The 21,642-nt window shown below is 34.9% G+C and overlaps 1 protein-coding gene across 6 annotated transcripts in view; it reads left to right on the top strand.

Moving 5' to 3' along the window:
• PNPT1 (polyribonucleotide nucleotidyltransferase 1) overlaps positions 1 to 20,392 on the top strand; it is a 52,336-nt gene extending 31,944 nt beyond the window's left edge. For 4 of the 6 annotated variants that reach the window (XM_012529267.4, XM_058278597.2, XM_071208848.1 and 1 more), the window contains 15 exons: positions 45 to 115; positions 2,525 to 2,561; positions 3,156 to 3,222; positions 3,311 to 3,400; positions 4,579 to 4,632; positions 9,564 to 9,670; positions 10,077 to 10,148; positions 10,223 to 10,286; positions 10,696 to 10,779; positions 11,103 to 11,186; positions 12,507 to 12,613; positions 12,705 to 12,760; positions 13,779 to 13,857; positions 16,080 to 16,127; positions 17,295 to 18,430. In XM_012529267.4, coding sequence (XP_012384721.1) covers positions 45 to 115; positions 2,525 to 2,561; positions 3,156 to 3,222; positions 3,311 to 3,400; positions 4,579 to 4,632; positions 9,564 to 9,670; positions 10,077 to 10,148; positions 10,223 to 10,286; positions 10,696 to 10,779; positions 11,103 to 11,186; positions 12,507 to 12,613; positions 12,705 to 12,760; positions 13,779 to 13,857; positions 16,080 to 16,127; positions 17,295 to 17,453 — 1,179 coding nt within the window. In that variant the 3' untranslated portion in view covers positions 17,454 to 18,430. Of the gene's footprint in view, positions 1 to 44; positions 116 to 2,524; positions 2,562 to 3,155; positions 3,223 to 3,310; positions 3,401 to 4,578; positions 4,633 to 9,563; positions 9,671 to 10,076; positions 10,149 to 10,222; positions 10,287 to 10,695; positions 10,780 to 11,102; positions 11,187 to 12,506; positions 12,614 to 12,704; positions 12,761 to 13,778; positions 13,858 to 16,079; positions 16,128 to 17,294 lie in introns of all 6 variants that reach the window. The other 2 variants (XM_004469180.4, XM_071208849.1) reach the window with 1 other exon arrangement.
• Positions 20,393 to 21,642: the final 1,250 nt, after the last annotated feature.

Here is a 21,642-nt window from a genome sequence, read left to right as displayed (position 1 = left end):
GTTAGTAAATTAAGGCTTAAGGAATTTTTTTTCTTCTATTTTAGGTGCTTTGTACTGTTACATTTGATTCATTAGAATCCAATATTAAGTCAGATCGAATTACAACAGCTATAAGGTAAGTTTATGTTTTTAAGTTATGACATTCAGTACATAATTGAAGTTCACACAGTTTATTATTTTTCATGGGTGCTTTTGTAATCCTGTATCTCTACTTCATTTGTTTGTTTACATAATAGTGATTTCACATAATCCTCAAGGGTTTTTTGTGCTACATTGTCTTCTAATTCATTAGTTTGTGAACAAATATTGGTAAAGCTTTTACTTCTCTAATGTGAGTACTTTCAGTTTATTCTCACTCTAGATCAACAGTACAGATTTCTTAGGTGATTTGAATGGGTGACTTTTTAAATTAAAAACAAGAGAGCAAATCACAGCAAGAGTCCCAGTTGCTGAAAAGAATCTAGAGGCTTTTAAAACTGAAAAAGACTTTCCCTAGTCAGAAGACACCTTTGATTTTGTATTCTAGAATACCTGGCTCTCTTCCCTTCTTCCTAAAAAGTGAGCAATAATATTAGTCATGTTCATCAATTTTAGATGAGAATATGTGCTTCAGTACCTATCAACATTACTATATTAAGAACCTAGGGCCCTTGTTAAGAATATGGTGACACATGGAAAAATTACAACTAATGTAACTTATGGGTGATAGTTAATATAGTTAACAGTAATATTGTATTATTTTTGCAACAATGGCAAAGAAGATATATCAACTATAAGAGACAACAATGGGGGGCTGTAAGGGCATAGGGGATTTTTCCTTTTGGAGTATTGAGACATTCTAAAATTGACTGAGGTAATGACAGAACAACTCTAATGAAAATGAGAGCCACTGAGTATACATTTTGAATGGATTGTACAGCACATGGGGCTGTATAACACAGGGGATCCAATGGTGGAAGACAGACTGTGGAGAACAGAACAAATTGAGAACGTTCTCTCATAAACTATAACAAATTTATAATACTAATACAGGGTTTTAATAATCAAGTGGGTTGTGGGGAAAATACACCAAATGTAAGGTATGGGCTATAATTAGTAGTAATATTTTGACAGTGCTCTTTCATAGTTTGTAATAAATGTTTTCCAACTATGCAAGGTGATGGTAGTGGGGTGATATATGAGAGCCCTATATGATATTATGCATGTTTGTTTTGTAAGTTCACAACTTTTACTATAAACTTATTGTTTATATATGTTCATATATGAATGTTATACTTTAATGAACTTTGATTTAAAAAAAAAAAAAAAAAGAGCCTAAGACCCACAGCCACAATTATTTCCTTAGCGCCTGAAAGGGCTGCTTCTCTTTCCCTGGTTAAGGATCTCAGAAGACCACAGCACTTTGCCTTCCTCTTGCTACTGCCCAGGTGATTAGGATAATCCCCAATATCTTCAGGACAGACCCCTCGTTGTTTTTCATGTGTATAATAAAATTGACAATGCAGCTGTGTGCATAAGGCTAGTATGCTAATCCTCATTCTAATCCTTTTAGGGAACTCCTATACTTTGTGTGAATTTTATATTCCCATTGACGCCAGAACCTGGTTGCCCTGCTAGTCTTCACTTTGGCTCCTTTCTCTACTAAGAGAGTCAATACAGCTTATTAAGAAAGAGCAAGGGACTTGCCCAGGGCACTTCTGTTTGTTCGGGTCTTAAGTCTGTCTCTAACCATGTGAGGAAGTACACTTTAGTTACTCAGACATGCTGACCTTTGGTTTCCTTTTCATGTAATGGACTGCATGATCCTATCTTCCCCTCTAGGCCCCAAAGTCTATAATTCCTTTAATCTTTTGAAAGAGCTTAGTTTTTTATTTCTTTCCCCATGGCTGCAATTCATGGTTATGCAAATTCTGCCCCACTAATTCCTCTGCAGAGAAGCTCCTTTTAGTAATTTGACCCAAAGGAGGTGCTGTTGGTATTAAGGTACTGAATGTGTTGGTCGTCTTTCCCTCACTTATAGGTAAATCTAGTTCCCTGCTTTCAGGACCTAAATTGTGTTTCTTTTCTCCTTTTCCTAATTGTTCTAGATGCATTTATAACTGTTCTCTTTTCAAACTTGTCAGCCTTCAGCTATATCATTTCAATTACTGATCTTTTCTTCACATTTTGACTAGTGATTATAACTCTGAGATCTGACCAAAATGATTACAACATTTATGATTCTCTTGATAGTTCTTTATGCTTAAAATTATATCCCTACTCTCTTAGTATTCAAATTTAGGTATTTATGTGTTTTTTTGAAGCAAAATTATTTTTCTAAATCTGTATAGAATTTATTCCTAAGGCCCAGAGAGTATAACATCTCTGCCATTCATCCTTATAATCCTTCTGGTTTTCCATTTCATTCCAATTCTCATTAATACCCAATTGTTTAAAAAAATTTTTACTTGAATGTTTTGCTTTTTATTGATGTAAATTTGTTTGCATCTGTATGATGTTTTAAATATTATGCTTTTTTTTTTAGTGGCATAAAAGATAAAAATTTCATGCTGCACTATGAGGTAAGGTAAATTTTCCAACATTTTATTATTGTGAAAATTTTCCAGGATACAGCAAAGTTGAAAGGACTTTATTGTATTAATACCTTATACCCACTATCTAGATTCTGCCATTAACATTTTACTCTGCTGATTTTATCACATATCTGTTAAGGTGGATATTTGTGCCATTTCTTATTGCATACAGAAAGGATTTAGAGAGATACGAAGTAGTATTCCAAACAATAAGTTACAGTTATGAGTCATATATAAAAGCTGAAGATGGTACACGTAGAGTGCAGTTCAACATGCTCCTCTGTGCCCTCCATTTCCTACATAAGCACCATGGAAATTTATGGTGTAATTTTCCAAAACTGTCTATATTCCACCTACTAATTAATGTATATGCTAAAAATAGCTACTTTTAGCACTTTGGTGTATATTTTAGATGTCCAGACTGAATGTGTGTTTGGCTGAATGTGTGTTTATTTTTGTTTTTTAACAAAAACAGGATTGTGCTATGTTGTAGTTTGTTTTATTATTTGGTTAAAATTAATATATTTTAGACATCTTTCCATGTCAGTTGTATATGAATGCTTTGTTTTGTTGTTTTTCTAGTTTCCTCCTTATGCAACTAATGAAATTGGCAAAGTCACTGGTGTAAATAGAAGAGAACTTGGGCATGGTGAGTACAACTCTGCAGACTTAAACTGGAGTTCTTACAGAAATTAAAGTTCATTAATTTTTCCTTACTGTTTTCTCTTTTAATTTAGGTGCTCTTGCTGAGAAAGCTTTGTGTCCTGTTATTCCCAAAGATTTTCCTTTCACCATAAGAGTCACATCTGAAGTCCTAGAATCAAATGGTATTGAAATATTTTTTTCATAGTGGAAAAGGCCAGGTTTCCTGTTATATTCCCAACGTTTAATATTATATTATGTTTATTACTATAGAGTGCAAGCCTTTGCAAGAGAATGTGTTAAGTTAATAAGTACTTTCATGAAACTGTGTTCTTAGCTAATGACTTGTTTTGAAAGCAATATGAAACATATTTCTCTTCATGTGTCATAAAATAGATACTATTTTGGTTATTTGGTTATTTGTCTGTTTTTATAAATAAGTCATAGTGGAAGGCCAACTCAGGAAAGAAAGGGCCAAAATAGGGTGATTCATTAAAAAGGGGACACCTGTCACATATCATGAATGAATAATAAGTTGACATCACAGAGGGAGGTTGGATTGAAAGTTAAATTTAAATAAATAGTCCATAGGTCAAGGCAAAATATAATAATTGAAAGCAGGAAGGGCACAGAGTTCTGAAAGGTCTAGCAGACATAGAAAAATCAGATGGTAACAGGTTTTGAGGAATAAACATCAAAGTAAACTTAAAATTTAAAGACTTTTATGTTCTCAAGTGGGTGTAACTAGGATAATGTGCTTATGGCCCAATGAGAGAGCCAGTGCCCTATAATTTAACTACCTTCTGATTAAAGCAAGAGTTCTTAACCTTTTTTTGTTCCATAGACCACTTTGCCAATCAGGTGAAACCATGGACCCCTTTCTAAGTCCACACTATACTGTGCATTATTTAATAAATATATCACACCCACACCAACACATCCCCACAAGAATAATGATTTTTTGAATTTCAATTCAAGCTCACAGACCCCTTGTTAAGAACCCCAGGATTATAGTAACAAAAAAGGTGTTCTAGTCCTTCTGAGAAGTTTCTTAGAATGAGAATCTCTATTGTGTCCAATAAAACTATGGACATGTTTTATATCCGTGTTGTCCAATATAGTAACCAGGGTGACTACTGCAATTGAGAAACATTTTTTAATTTAAATGTAAGTACCCAAATGTGGCTAATGGCTCCTTTATTGGATTGTGCAGCTCTGAAGTTTGTGGTTTAAGAAAATTTAAGTGCTTTTAAAAAGAAAGAAGAAAAGAATATTGAATGTTTGTAAAGAAATAACCAATAATAATAATTTCCTACACTAAAAAAATCAGTATCTTATAAAGCTACTATTTATCTTTCTGTAGGTTCATCTTCTATGGCATCTGCATGTGGTGGAAGTTTAGCATTAATGGATGCAGGTAAAAGAATTGTCACAATTCTGCTAACACTTCATTCCTGAAATGTGTAAAATATAAGATTTCTTTAAAATTGGATTTCAGTAAGCTTGGCAATATCAAATTACAGATTACCTAACTAAGCCAAAGGCAAGATCGTTGCAGAGTGTAGCTTCAGCCTCACAGATATCCATTAGAATTCTTGTTTTTGGCCAAAAGCAGTATACTGTGAAAATTATTTACTTGCATTGGTGGCCCAGTGAGCTTCCTCAGCTTCCAAAAGGTAAAGAGCAATGACTTGATTCAAATCACCAAAGGAAGTTTTGATTAAGCAGAAGAAGTATTAGGAATCATAAAGAAAGTAAACATGTAATCTTCCTTCAGTCAATTTATGCAAGCCATAATAAGAACAATGTCTTTCATAGAAGTGTATGCAGAATTGTAGGACGGCAGACTGCTAGTGACTCAATATCATCCCTGGGTCTGAAACTCCGAAAGGAAAGAGTCAGAATGTTAGAAGGCTCTCAAAACCAGTTTCTACCCAAAGAAATCAGAACCTAGTGATACTGAAGAGGAGTTCTCTGAGTTCACAAATTTAAAATACAGGTATAAAAGATGGAAAAGAGGACATAACCAAGGATGAAATGAAAAGATGGTGTGAATATATAATATCTGGAAATGGTAAACCTTAGAGCATTCCAAAGCAATACATGCTAAAAGCAATTTCAGGCATTTTTCTAGCTGTACTCGTTGGAAGAAAAGCATAATCTGATATTTAAGGAAGCTGGTAAAATATTAGTTCTGTTCTTCATCTTCATTCATTCATTCAACAGACCTGATTGGTAAAACCAATACTATACATTGGGTTGGCTTAACAACAGGAATTTATTGGCTCACATTTCAAGAGGCTAGAAACCTTGCTTCCTCCCAGGGTTGGTATCTTCTCTCTGGCTGGCAATCTTGAGAGTAACTCAGCTTTGCTATCATAAGATAGTGCCCATGACTGTGTCTTCTCCTTTCTCTTCTGAGTGCCATTGACTTCTAGCTTCTTACTGCTCTCTGTGGCTTCCCTTCTTTGTCCAATTTCCTTTCCTTGTAGGGACTGGATTAAGGCCCACACTTACTCAGTTTGCGCCACACCTTAACTGAAGTAACCTCATCAAAAGGTCTACTTAAATTAAGTTCATACCCACAGGAATGGGTTAAGGTTAAGAACATGTTTTTCTTGCATACAAACCTCTAAGCCACCATAGTCACCTATGTGCCAAGCACTGATCTAAGCACTTGGGACACAGTAGTGACAAAAAACAAATCCCTGTCCTCTTGCAGCTTATAATTAGCAGACTTACTCTCATATTGGGAAATCCTGAAAAGGGTGAACTGAAAGATAAAATAAAAGGGGAGATCCTCGGAGTCATTCACTTCTTTAAATGAACTCAGATCTTCTGGTTTAGACAAAATACATCCTCGGTAATGATGAAAACTTCAGGATGAGATTATTGAACCATTTTGACAGTTTGAGAAATCATGGATACTCGGATACCAGAAACAGAAAAAATTCTTTTGAGAGAGTAAGAAAAGGATCTTCTAGAAATTATAGCCCAGTGACCCTAGGCAAAGCTCTTAAAACAGCTTATAAAAAGAAAGGTTTATGAAGTACTTTAAAAAGAAAGGGGGAAAGTGGATGTGGCTCAAATGATTGGGCTCCCATCTACCATATGGAGGGTCCCAGGTTCAGTTCCTGGGGCCTCTAGGTGAAGGAGCAGCATGTGCAAAGTCATGAAATATGAAACATTGTGGTGTGTTTCTATTATGTACGTGTAAGAAGCATTGAAAACTGAAACCAGATTTTGAAGATTGTCATGGTAAAATGTTCAGGCTTAGGGGTGTGGGTATAGCTCAGTTGGTATGTGCCTTCTTCACATGTGTGAATTCCTGGGTTCAATTCCTGGTACCTCCTGAAAAAAAATTTTTGGGCTTAAAGCAAGCCTTTCCCCATTCAGTGTTTGGAATAGTGTTCCACAAGATGTTGATGATTACATGCCATGGCAAAAAAAAAAAAAAAATTGTTCTAAAGTAAGTATAAGCAGGGTTAGACAGCTTTATTTACAATGGGTTAAATAACCTTAAGTATGCTAATATGTGTACTGAATCTCTAGGAACAGGATACGTGATATTTCCCAAACTCCCACAGAACACCTATAAATATTTCCTGTAAAGCACATAATGGGGAAATTGAAGGATTTTATATAGGGGAGTGGCATTACCTGGATCTGCAATTGAGGATTTAAGGGGAAGGGTGGAGCAGAGGTAGTTTTTCCTTCAGTTTAGATGATGACCCTGGGGAACTAAATGGAGGAGAGTAGAAGGTAGAGGGAGAGACTAAAATCTGAGAAACCAGTTGGAAAGACTATTACCAAGTTAAGAAATGATATAGACATAAACTAAAGGAGTGGCAGTGGGTATTAAAATTTGTGGGAAAGGACAGTTTTCTTAAAAATTTTGAGGTTAAACTAAACAGATCTTTGTGACTTGATGGGATCTAAGGAGGAAAGAAAAAAATATATATGAGGAAAGAAGTATTGATTCTGGGTTGAATGTTGTAGTAGTCAGCCAAATACCAGAAACTGAAAAATATGCAAAAATGCCAGAACCTGGTTGGTTTTTATAAAGGGTATTTATTTGGGGTAGGAACTTACAGATACCAGGCCGTAAAGCATGTTACATCCCTCACCAAAGTCTGTTTCCACATGTTGGTGCAAGATGGCTGCCAATGGCTGAGGGTTCAGGCTTCCTGGGTTCCTCCTTTCCAAAGTCTTGCTTCTCTCTGGGTTCAAGGTTCTTTCCTTCCCATGGCTTGCTTCTTTCCTGGGCTCAGAGTTCCTCTCCTCCTGGGGCTGGCTTCTCTTTCCTCTGTGAGCTTACTTCCCAGAGCTCCAGGTTAAAGGTTTAGCATCAAACTCCAACATCAAAAACCCTCGCATCAAAAGCTCCAACTCTGTCCTTTGCCATGCCTTTTATCTGTGAGTCCCCACCCACCGAGGGGTGGAGACTCAATGCCCTAATGATGAGGCCCAATCAAAGCCCTATTCATAACTCAGTCATGCCAGTAATAGACCAGATTACAAACATAATCCAATATCTATTTTTGGAATTCGTAACTATATCAAACTGCTACAAATGTCTCTGGTTGCTTTCAACCAATATAGGGAATGCAGGAGAAAAAGCATTTATTGGAGATGATTCCTTTTGAACATATATATTTAAGGTGTTTGGGGACATCTATCTGTACATGTCCAATAGGCAAAATGGGCATAAAGATTTAGGACTTGACTAAGAGAGCTAGGCTAGGGGGATAGATTTGAAGACATCAGCCTTAGAGGTGCTAGTTATAGGTGAGATTCCTTAGAGGATATGAAATGAGATTCCTCCCATATTCTTTTACACCGAAGTAATGAGAAAAAAAATTTTTTTTTTTATGAAACATGGGTGATTTTATCAGAATCTTGAAGAGGGAAAGCCTTTCTAAGCAGAATTGAGGAACCATAAGTGCATAAAACTTGTAAAATTCTGCACAGAAAAAAACATCACCATAAACTCAGCAAACTAAGAAATAGGTAAAGATATTGAAATCAATAAAGAAAAGACTAACAGACAATTTACAGAAAAAGAAGTATTAAAATGGTTTATAGGGAAGCGGACTTGGCCCAGTGGTTAGGGCATCCGTCTACCACATGGGAGGTCCGTGGTTCAAACCCCGGGCCTCCTTGACCCGTGTGGAGCTGGCCCACGTGCAGTGTTGATGTGCGCAAGGAGTGCCCTGCCACACAGGGGTGACCCCCGCATAGGGGAGCCCCACGCACAAGGAGTGCGCCCCGTAAGGAGAGCTGCCCAGCATGAAAGAAAGTGCAGCCTGCCCAAGAATGGCACCGCACACACAGAGAGCTGACACAACAAGATGACGCAACAAAAAGAAACACAGATTCCTGAGCCGCTGGCAACAACAGAAGTGGACAAGGAAGAACACGCATCAACTAGACACAGAGAACAGACAATTGGGGGGGGGGGCCGGGGTGTGTGTGAAGGGGATAGAAATAATCTTTTAAAAAATAAAATAAAATGGTTTATAAAAAATGAAAAAACGCTCAACCTCACTCAAAAACAAATCAAATTAAATATAATAAACTACCGTTTCTACCTCATAGATTGGCAAAGATTAAAAGGTTTAACAAGAATTGACAAGGATGTGGAATAACAGGCATCTTCAGATACAGCTGGTAAAAGTATGAAATGCTGCAGAAGGCAGTCTGACAGTATAACAAACGTAAATTCACATGGCCTTTGACTCAAACAACACTACTTCTGCATATGACACAAAATAGGGAGTACTACACAGCCACTGGAAAGAATAAGGTAGAACTTTGTGGGATAATGTGTCACGATATGTTGTTAAGTGAAAAAAAGGCCAGGTTCAGAATAGTATGTTTCCATGAGTAAAGAAAATAGAAGAGTGCACTTATATTTATACTGGTGCATAGATATTTTCTGAAAAAATCCACAAGAAACCTAATGGCAACTGCCCATGTGGAGGTATACTGAGGTTTTCAAACTGGAAGAATTTACCAAATACATGGCAACTTTTAAAAAAAGATGAATCAAAAAAAGCAAAAAGGCAAGAAATAGATTACTTTAAAAGTTATTGAATTTACCATTATTAGAGCAGTTTTTACTGAGTAAATTAATTATGTCTTAGACCCAGTTTATTTTAAAGAATTTTATATGTTAGAGAAGAAATAAGCTGGTCAGATGACCTTTAAGAACTTTCCATCTCAGCTTTGATGATTGTCAATTTAGAGAACACCACCCACGTATACTAAAATAAATGTCAGTGGAATGATAAATCCACATGGTAGGCTGATGTACACAATGCATACAAAAGCTTTTTTCAATTATAGGGGTTCCAATTTCATCTGCGGTTGCGGGTGTAGCAGTAGGACTGATCACCAAAAACAATCCTGAGAACAATGAGATAGAAGATTATCGTTTGCTGACAGATATTCTGGCAAGTATATTCACATTTTCAAATATTTGGTGGTAAAATTATACATGTATAATAAGTGTCAGGTGTTTAGGAGAATGCAAGTACTCAAGGAACAGAGGTACTTTTTCTTACTTTCCTCTGCATACACCCCTTAGTTTTTATAGGTTATAAGTTAAAAATAAGTATTACAGTGTTAACTATCCATAGTAGCTTACTTTAGGATGATCCTAAATTTTGGGAAGTAAACATCTAAAATAATCTTTCTGGTAAAAAATATTTGTAGTTTACACTATCACAAATTGTAAAACAGTAGTTAATGTAAAAGATATTTCTTTGTGGTATTTAGAGGTCTAAATTCTTCTACAGTGATTATGGGTGAATTTTATTTTTATTTAAAACTGTATGATAATTTCTTAAATTTCTGAAGGGAATTGAAGATTACTATGGCGACATGGATTTCAAAATTGCTGGCACTAATAAGGGAATAACTTCATTACAGGTACTTTTAAAACTTGTTTTTATAATAGTATCATAAATCAATAGTTACATAACTTTTTGGCTCTTCCATTTCAGGCTGATATTAAATTACCTGGGATGCCAATAAAAATTGTAATGGAGGCCATTCAGCAAGCCTCAGGTAAGCTAATGTGCCTGATACTCCTTTCATAATTGTGTAGTTTGTTAATGGGAACTATAATTCTTAATACAGTTGTTATAAAAATAAGCTTATCATAAAATACTGCTTTTAAAAGTGAAATTTTATGTGACTTAGATCAAGAAGTATTAAGTTTCTGGGCATATGACAGACCACCAAAGTAAAGAAACCAATGAAAATTCAATTTTTACAAACTAAGCAAATCTCCAAGATAGGATTTATGGAGAAGGGTATAATGAGTAGAATTATCAAGATAATTGGGATGTGGATGGCTTTGATAATAAGATAAAGAATTTGAACTTTACTCTGTGAAAACTAAAAATGCAGTCATCATATCAGATCACATTTGTTTTATATACTATAATTTTCATTGTGTTTTTATTTGTTCTAGTGGCAAAGAAGGAGATTCTACAGATTATGAACAAAACTATTTCAAAACCTCGAGCATCTAGAAAAGAAAATGGACCTGTTGTAGGTAATACATTAAAATTATTACTGTTTTTAAATTTTTTACCTAATACACAAAATGAAAAGACCTTAAATATTTTTTATAGTTAAAGTACTTTAAACTTTGAGAATGTTTTGGAACATTAGAACTTTCAATAACCTTAGTCCAGTAACAGACTTTTTCTGTTTTCTTACTGAAATATTTTACATATGTCAAGGCCAAAAAAAAAATAAACAATCCCAAGTGATCAGTACATGTTTTAGGTTCATGTATTTGAATTATTTATTTATAAATATATATACATATCTATATTTTTTAATACCTACATTTTGTCTGTATTAACATTTCAGAAACTGTTCAGGTTCCATTATCAAAACGATCAAAGTTTGTTGGACCAGGTGGATATCATTTAAAAAAACTTCAGGCTGAAACGGGTAAGAGTTGTATGAAGTTTGGGTTCATTGTTTGTTTTCTGTTTTTGTTGTTTTTTGAATTTCTGACCATGTAAGTTTTTCATTTCACCTCTACTGTTTTGCTCCAAAAATATATGTTTGAGAAGTGAAAGGCCGGGAGAAAATGATATGACATATCTTTACTGTAAATTTTTTGTATGCTTCTTAATAAATTAGCAAACAGCGATCCTTAACTATTAATAGATTCAAGAAGGATGACCAAAAATTGATTAATTTGTTTTTACAACATTTTCAAATTGAACTCTAGAATAATTTGTAGTTTACTTTAGGGGAATTATGTTTTAATTATCTTTATTACTTCCACTGCTTTCATTTAGTTTTATTTAGACTCTTATTAAAGGGTATATAGAAATAGTATGCTTTAATTTTTTTTTTCTGGATGCAGTCTTTGGGTTACCTAGTACTTGCCAGCTTTGAGGTTATTGAAGGAGGGTGAGAAGCAGAATTGCCTTAGCCAGTTCTTAAGACTGAGCATGGAGAAAGGAAACTGATGTATCATCCCTCACCTACCTGTTCACTACTCTAAAGAGTACGAGGAAAAGGGGGGGGGGAAATGAGAAAAGAAATCCAGAATAATTTCTACTCTTAATTAAGAGAGTAAAACAGGGAAATGGATATGGCTCAAGCAACTGGGCTCCTGTCTACAATATAGGAAGTCCAGGGTTCAATATCCAGGGGCTCCTGGTGAAGGCAAGCTGGCCTGTGTGGCGAGCTGGCCCATGCAGAGTGCTGCTCTGTGCAGGAGTGCTGGCTCATGCGGAGAGTTGGCGCAGCAAGATGACGCAACAAAAAGAGACACAGAGGAGACACAATAAGAGACGCAGCAGAGCAGGGAGCTAAGATGATGCAAGAGAATGATCACCTCTCTCCCACTCCAGAAGATCCCAGGATCTTGGTTCCTGGAGCCCCCTAATAAGAATACAAGCAGACACAGAAGAACACACAGCAAATGGACACAAAGAACAAAAATGGAGGTTGAGGGGGGAGAGAAAGAAAGAAAGAAGTCTTTAAAAAAACAAAAATACCCAGACCTTCCAAAATTAGAATTGATATGCTTTACACCACCAGATTGTGGAACTGTAGAGAACAGGGACATTGGTTTACTGCTTTATCCCTCAGGCCTAATGCAATGCCATATACATTGTGCAGTGTGTATTGGTGAGTGAATCCCTTTTTCAGCTACTTTCAGGTCCCTCCCCTGTTCTCACCTCTGCTCTTCAGACTAGTCTCATCTGGAATGAGCAAGTTAATTTTAATATATTAAATTTATCTTTTTCAAAGGAGTTACTATTAGTCAAGTAGATGAAGAAACATTTTCTGTATTTGCACCAACACCCAGTGCTATGCATGAAGCAAGAGACTTCATTACCGAAATCTGCAAAGATGATGTAAGTGTAGATCTTTGTAATAGTTACTTTTATTTGCTCTTTGTTGCTCTTTTTTTGGTTGTGAATCTTATGGCTTATTTTGCACTTATAGCAGGAGCAGCAGTTAGAATTTGGAGCAGTATATACCGCAACAATAACTGAAATCAGGTAACTTAGAATAATAATATACTGTGTTGGTTGTAAAAGATTTATATTACAAGCCCAGATTACCTTCATGTTTGCTTTATTTATTTTGAAATCATAAAATAAGTATATTGTATCTCAGCTACAGTATAGTCATAAATTTTTTAAGGAATAATATATTTTATTTTCTATATGAACTTGTAGATTTTCAGTAATGTGGCTCTGTGATTATAACTATAGTAATAGAATCTTCTAATTGTTTTCTTTAACCAAATTCCCCAACATTTTAAATTATCCAACAAACAATAAACAAACAATAAACAGGTCCAAAATAGACTTAACTATTTTTCCTTTCTCTTTTTTTTTTTTTTTAAGGAGGTTCTGGGATTGAAGCTGGGACTTCATATGTAGGAGGCAGGCAGGCAGACACTCAGCCACTGAGCTACATCTGCTCCCCCACACACTTTTTTTTTTTTTTTAATCTTGGTAGTTTCTTGTAGGCTTGTTTCAAAGGTAGAACTAGGTGATTTTTAATTGATTGCAATTTTTTAAACATGAGTTTATTGTTGCAGGTAGAAAATAAGAAACTGGGATGGCTTCCTTTAGTAGACAAGAGAGAAAAGGAAATTTTTTAATGAAATAAGCATCCCTTATTATCTAATGCCCTTCCTTAAATCACTGTTTGTAATAGGTCAATGATAATTCCAGACTGATTCAATGTCATTTCAGCAATTTTTGGAAAATATTATAAAGAGAAATTCAAAGGGAGGATCTATATTTTGAAAGCTTTTCACTGCCCATATTTCCTTTTCCTATAGCCTTTCTTTGTCCTTAGATTCACAAACATTTAAGCCAAGGGTATATATTTAGTTGAAAAAGAAGTATCTGTTTTAGGTCATGTTAGTTTTTCTAATTAAAAATATATACTGTAGTATTTTTTGTTTTTATCTTTTTACTTATTTCTCTTATGAAGACAACCACAGTTTATTAGTAGATATACACATTTATTGTTTTAATCAAATTTATTATTTCCTTTTTTTAGAGACTCTGGAGTAATGGTGAAACTATATCCAAATATGACTGCAGTGCTGCTTCATAACACGCAACTTGATCAACGAAAGGTAAAGGAAAAAAAAAAGAAGACAGATTTGATTATTTTTATAATTTTATAATAGCATGTAAAACTATTCCAGAAAGCTAGCACTAGGGAGAGTAATGGGAATATCTGTCTTGCCATAAAGTAAAATGTATTATAAAACTCTAGACTTGGCCCAATGGATAGGGCGTCTGCCTACCACATGGGAGGTCTGCGGTTCAAATCTCAGGCCTCCTTGACCCGTGTGGAGCTGGCCCATGTGCAGTGCTGATACGCGCAAGGAGTGCCCTGCCACACAGGGGTGTCCCCCGCGTAGGGGTGTCCCCCACGTAGGGGTGTCCCACATGTAGGGGAGCCCCAAACGCAAGGAGTGCGCCCCTTAAGGAGAGCCGCCCAGCCTGCACACATGGAGAGCTGACACAACAAAAAGAAACACAGATTCCCAGTGCTGCTGCTAAGGATAGAAGCAGTATAAATAAAAAGTAAATCTTTAAAAAAAAAAAAAAAAAATCTTTAGAGAACAAAACAGTATATTATTGGACCAAAAAATATAATCCATGAAACAGAATAAAAAAGACCAGAAATAAATCTAGTTATGTACATGGAAATATAATACATGCTAAAAGTTGCATTTTAAGTCAGCGAAGGAACAAACATTATTAAGTAAGTCATATTGGTACAGTAGGTTATCATAACATAAGATCGCTACTCATTTTTATACTAAAATCCCATCTGCAATAAAGAGCTAAATGTAAAAAAAAAATTTTGGGGGGTAGAGAATGGGCACTAGAAGAAAATATGTATATTTTAGTAATCTTGGAATTGGAAAATCTTTCTCATCATGATATTGAAGCCTGAGGTTTACTCTGTACAGAATTGGCAGAAAAGTTGTTCATAAATCTTTGGAAATGGATAGAAATGGTGAAAGCACATCATAGTGTTTATAACTAGCAGTACTAATATGTAGGTATGAGAGTGGTTGAAAGGGAAAGTCTAAGATCATATATATTACTAGAAGCAAAGCTAAAAAATGTAACCTGGGACTGTAAAGCATAGTGAAATCTTATGTGAAATATGAGTATGGGTAATGTTGCATGTATAAGACTGTTTTTCTTTGAAACAAAACAAATGTATGTTAATAACACAATATTAATATCAGGCAAAAATACAACCAAAGCAAACTGTGAACAGTAGTGTATAGGAAGATATTAACAATCTTCCATTAAGGGTTAAAAAAAACAAAAGGAAATATACTAAGTGAAAGAAACTAGACAGGAGATACTACATATCGTTTGACTCTGGCCACATCTGAATACAACTAAATTAGAGAGACAGGAGCAAAATGGCAGCTATTTACAGCAGGGGAAGAATAGAATGATTGAAAGGTGATTATTAAGGGATACAGTTTTTTTGTTGTTTGTTTTTTCTTTTTGGTCTGTTTTTTATTATTACTATAGGAATAATGAAAACACTTTAATATTGATTGAAGTGATGAATGCGGAACTCTGTGATTATACCAAATACCATTGATTGTACACTTTGGATGACTGTATGCTTTTTGAATATGTACCAATAAAACTGATTTTTTTTTATTAAATTTTTTAAAAATACGTATTAGTACCTTGGACACTAGAAGTTCCACGTGTAGGACTTTATTCTGAGAGGATAATTCAACTAGATGAATACATGTAAACAAATGATCATTGTAATTTTGCCATTTATTTGTCCTCAACTTTTTATTTTGAAAACTTTTAAACCTTCAGAAAAGTTGAAAGAATAGTACACTGAAGACCCATATACCTTTTTCTAGATTTGCTGATTACTAGTATTTCTAACACTAGAATTTAAAACAAATGACCGTCTTTAAGAGCGTAAGTAAATTATACAGTTTTGAGGTTCAGCTACAGTGCTTCATTTATTAATATAAAAAGATGTCTACAATATACTAATTGAGTGAAAAATCAAATGATAAAACAAGTACAGTAAGGTCTTTTTTGTAAATCAAGTGCACACACATGCAAAATAAATGTTTGAAAGTATATTCACTATAATGTTAGCAGTAATTATCTATAAATAGAGGGCATTGGGATGGTTTTTACTTTTTTCTGAATATTTCCGTATTATTTTAAATCTTAGTAAGCTATTTTATCATCAGAAGAAACAAAATAGCTATTTTCCAATTGGGAAAAAATGTGTGCCTTTGATCATTATACATAACACCTAAAAGATTAACATATTCTTTTTCAGATTAAACATCCCACTGCCCTAGGATTAGAAGTTGGCCAAGAAATTCAGGTAGCTGTTTTCAACCTTTTAGCCTTACAGTTGTAAATTATAGTTGAAACTTCAATTATTGTTTTCAAAAAATAAACTGAAAAAATAGAATCAACATCTAAGATGTATATTATTTATATGCAAGGCTTCTTTTTTAACCTCATTGTTGTTTTAACAGACTCATTCAGAATTTAAGACACAATTCTTTCCCTCTAGTTAGTTACAGTTTAGTTATGACAATAGTCATATTAATGCTTTTAAAAATATTAATACACGAGCAGGCCGGTGATGGTTATGCAGAAGGAGTGATTTGGGAACAGGATATGGGAATCCTGATTGTGTAACTTTGTTGAAGGCATTGAATGTCATATTCTAGGTTTTGACATTTTAATTGCTTCTCCACTAATTGTGGCTATAATTAAGTCTTAGAGCTTGATAAAAGCCATGTTATTCAGGTCTAGAATTTTCATAAAATTGGCATTTTTTGTAATCCTTTATGAGTAAATGAAGTCATAGCCATTCTGGCTTTTTGTTTGTTTGTTTTTTATTTTGTTTTATTTTTGCCATACCACATTTTGTTTTGGTTATACCTAATACCCATGACCTGAGTCCCTAAATCCTCAAATTTATTCACAATCTGTAGTTTCATTATGTGAGTAACCCCCTGGGAAGAATAGGAACACTAAGACATGGTATCCCTAGGTAAGATTACTTTTTACATTTTAACATCAGAAAAGAATTAAAAATAGCCTCATTTTACCCTGACTTTCTTTTTCCAAGATTGACAAATGTCAGTGTGATGGTCCTTTTGAGGGAGTAAATTCTGAGTGCCCTAAGTAATCCTGTATAGTTAGCACTGTTAAGCTCTGAAAGCCCTTCTTATCACCATGACTTTGACTATTTTCCCTATATAGGAACCCTTCCTAGGGAGAAATGGTACATATGAGTCTAACAGAAGATTCTAATTTGACAACTAAATGCCCCTGCTTCTATCCTTTTTTTATAGTCATTACTTAACTAAATTATATTTATTTTGCATATACTTCCCCTTAGCATTGAACCATATGCTTTTCAGTGAATAAGTAAAAACATAAATCATTGTTTATATGAACCATGTAAATTTAAACAGCTTTTAAATTTGTATGTTAAACAATGTGCTATAACTTTAAATCTGTTTCTATAACATAGGTGAAATACTTTGGACGTGATCCAGCTGATGGAAGAATGAGGCTTTCTCGTAAAGTGCTTCAATCTCCAGCTACAACTGTTGTCAAAAGTCTAAATGACAGAAGCAGTATTGTAATGGGGGAACCTATGTCACAGTCATCATCTAATTCTTCCCCATGATTTTTCTTAAGAAAATTCTAGATTGATAACTCTAGAGAGCAAAATTTCGTAATATCTTCTATTGTATAGATTTTTATATAGTATAAAATATTCTAATTATTTGTATTGAAATGCTTATTTACATGTGCCATTTTTTAATTTCAAGAATAATCTATATTCTCTTATCCTTATTTACATTATAAATCAATAAATATTTATTATTAAAAGTAAACCGTTCGGGAAGCAGATGTAGCTCAATGGTTGAGTGCCTGCTTCACATGGTTCAATCCCTGGTACCTCCAAAACAAAAAAAGGTAAGCCATTTATAAATCTTAGAAATGAAAACCTTTTAGTTCCCTACAATTCTGAAGTATCTAAAAAATGTATAAATAATAAATCACATTTGTACTATAATGGATCTCTCCCTACATATCTTAATTTTCTTTTTTATGTACAGTACTGACCATTTTCCTTTGGTCATCTTACAGCTTACTTATAGCACTTCTTTGCCCAATTTTACTAACCCATTTCACAGACTGGAAATTCCCATTTTCCTAGTCAGTATCTATTTCTTCAGAAGGATTACCAGATATAGTAAGGAGTTGAGGGAGCTAGTTTGACCTGTTTTTAATGATACAGTGCTTTTCAAATTGGTCACAAAACCATGAACATAGTAAAGTAAATATTACAAATGGGATCCTAACTAGAATGAGGTAGTACATACTTCAAACTTGCTTAAACATACTGAGAAATCATGTATTCATCAACTAGGAACTGGGTAATTTTTGAGTATATATGTTGCTAATATATGTATTTCTTAAGTATAAAGAATGGAAAGGATAAAGGAGAGAAGAATCATGATTTTCAGTTAATAGGTGTTTGAAATAAACATGTACAGAATTTGTTGATGTAATTGTTAATAATTGTAAGGTACTCCTTCCCATCATTTAAAATATCATTAATTCCAGAAAAAAATAAATGGTACATGGAAGACATAATTTGGAATGTGTAATCCTTTTATAAAGCCCATAAAATATTTGTAAATTCATGACAAAGAGGTAGTTCACAAAATAGTTAAAAATTTAGCTAGACAAACCAAAGATTTTTAAGATGTATGTACTTAATAAACATTGATTACATAGCTGTGCCCTTCAGGGACAAAGTATTCTCTAACAGAGAGTTACTAATTAATGAAAGCCATATTGAGCACTCTAGTGAAATTTTTTTTTGAAATCATAAAAAGATGGGAGGGAAGAAACTGAAAGAAAAAGTGACGGTTTCAAAGAAGTGAATATGAGTGAGGTTTTACTATGAAGAAATGAAATTTATGCGGGGTGTGTTTTTAAAGGATAGTTAGGAAGGGAAAGGCAACAACCTGTGGGGTAGAAACAGTTTTATCAATGGATGAAGATAATAAATAGAGAACAGATTGTGGAAGAGTTTAGAATATTAGACCTGTGACTCTGAAATTTTCAGCTTGCATGTGTTGGGAAGCACTGAAAGATCCTGTGAGTTTGTAGTTGTATGTACCCCAGAAAAACATGTTCTTAAACTTCATACATGTGGGTATGAACCCATTGTAAGTAGGACATTTTTGATGAAGTTATTCCACTTAAGGTGTGTCCCACCTCAATCAGGATGGGTCTTAATCCTATTATTAGAGTCCTTTAGAAGAGAATGAAATACAGACATGGTAACATGTAATACTAACAGCTGGTTTGTAAATGCAAATGTGTCTAGAAATGGTAGTCTAGGGATGTAAATGACAATTGAAAGAGAGCTCGAGAATAATCTAAGGACTGAATAAGTGTCAACCCAGAGGTGGTTCAGAATTGTGGTTGATGGTACAGATGCAAGTGTCCTTTGTGAGCTAGAGCATGTGTGCATCAGTATTGCATGATGGTGGGAATGTCGAGAAGCATGGGAAAACTACAATTGGAGTGACCTATGGACTGTGGTTAACAATAGTAATGTAATATTCTTGCATCTATGCCAAAAATGTACTGTGTTGATAATGGGGGACTATGAAAAAATGTGCCAAATGTATGCTATGGACCATTGTTAGTGGTAATAGTCTGATGATATTATCCCATAGTCTAAGAAATGTTCCGCCACTGTCTGGTGTGTTGATAGACAGCTTTGTATGGGAATTCTGCACATGTGAATCACTGTTTTGTAAGTTCACAACTTATGTAATAAAAAATATTTTAAAAATAATAATAGGGTGGGTTGGGGGAAAAATACACCAAATAAGATATGGACTATAACTTATAGTAATATTTTGACAATATTCTTTGGTAATTTGTAACAAATGCCTCACAACAATGCAAGGTGTTGGTGGTGGATTGATGTATGGGACCGCTGTATGATGTTATGCATGTTTGCTTTGTAAATTCACAACTTTTACTATACACTTATTGTTTATGTATAAATTATATCATCGGGTGTGTTGGGGGAAAAATACACCAAATGCAAGATACTTTGGTTAGTAGTAATATTTTAAGGATGCTCTTTAATCATTAATTTAAAGTGTTTCACAACAATGCAATGTATTGTTGGCAGGATTGGTACGAGAGCCCTGCATGATGTTATGTATGTTTGTTTTGTAAGTTCATAACTATTACTGTACACTTATTGTTTATGTATGTTTATGTATTAGTGACATATGTCAATAGATTTTTTTTAAGTAACAAAAAAAGAAAAAAGAATGAAATTTGAACCCAGAGAGAACTACAGAGGGAACAGCCAGAAGCTGAACATCAACGGAACCTGGAAGAGAAAGGAAAGATGAGGAGACACTGCCCTGTGCCTTGCCATGTGACAAGCTAAGAACCAGGATCACCAGCAGCCAGCCAGCCCCAGAAGGCTAGTCTTTGGGAAGAAAACCTCACCTTGATGATGCCTTGATTTGTACTTTTTCCCAATCTCAAACGCTGAATAAATAAATTCGCATTGTCTAACCCAATGGTATTTGCTTGAGCAGCCCAGGAAACTAAAACAGATACCCAATATTTTATGAAAACTAAAAGTGTGTACTTGGATATAAATAGATTTTCATATTGTGGCTATGAATTCTTAAAGATTGAAAAATTAGAAGAGATAACGTTAGGGGGGAAAGCAAGCAGAACATATGTAGACCAGTGTGGCAGGTTGGTATTGTTTATGAATTCCAAAAATAGATAGTGGATTGTGTTTGTAAACTGGTCTGTTCCTCTGGGCATATTAAATTGTATTAGATTCAGGGTTTCACTTTTACTTTATTAAATTAAGATTGGAGTGACAGAAGCCATACCCTGAAAAATCCTCCCCAGATATTCTGGAGGATGGTAGAGACTGGAGAAGGACTCTACAAATGCTGAATTGAAGAAAGAGAAAAATATGAGATACAGTGCCTTAAACCTGAAAGGGGGCAGGCATTGTTAAGGTGCCAGAACCTGGGACCTTATATGTGGGAAGGTGGCACTCAACCACTGAGCCACATCAGCAGCCCTGAAGTGGTTTTTACATTTGTTTGCTTTTTGTTGTTTTTTAGGAGGCACTGGGGACCAAATCCAGGACCTCCCATATGGGAAGCAGGTGCTCAACCACTTGAGCAACATCTGCTCTTAATTTTTTTTTAAGATTTTTTATTTTATTTCTCTCCCCTTTCCACACCCCCACACCCCCAGTTGTCTGCTCTCTGTGTCCATTCGCTGTGTGTTCTGTGTCCACTTGCATTCTTGTCAGCGGCACTGGGAATCTGTGTCTCTTTTTGTTGCATCCTCTTGCTGCATCAGCTCTCCGTGTGTGCAGTGCCAACTCCTGGGCAGGCTGTGCTTTTTTTTCGCGTGGGGCACTCCTTGCATGTGGGGCTCCACTACACGGAGGACAGCCCTGCGTGGCACGGCACTCCTTGTGCACATCAGCACTGTATGTGGGCCAGCTCACCACATGAGTCAGGAGGCCTGGGTTTGAACCCTGGATTTCCCATTTGGTAAGCGGACGCTCTATCGTTGAGCCAAATCTGCTTCCCTCATTAATAGTTTATTTTGGTTGCATTATGTGTATTAAGAAATATTCCAGGTCCTGGAGATTCATTAGGGATCATAACACACTGGTTCTCTATAGGTAAAAGACTGGAATTCTTTGAAATAAATATGAACAAAAATAAATGGAAGATGAATAAACACGAACATTTCAAAAGGCCTGATGAGCAACAAAATTTCAACAG

This window comes from Dasypus novemcinctus, chromosome 17, assembly GCF_030445035.2.
Source record: "Dasypus novemcinctus isolate mDasNov1 chromosome 17, mDasNov1.1.hap2, whole genome shotgun sequence".
In the NCBI taxonomy this organism is placed as follows: domain Eukaryota; kingdom Metazoa; phylum Chordata; class Mammalia; order Cingulata; family Dasypodidae; genus Dasypus; species Dasypus novemcinctus.
Note: the sequence above shows the minus strand (reverse complement) of the source record. Positions and strands in the feature narration are given on the sequence as shown.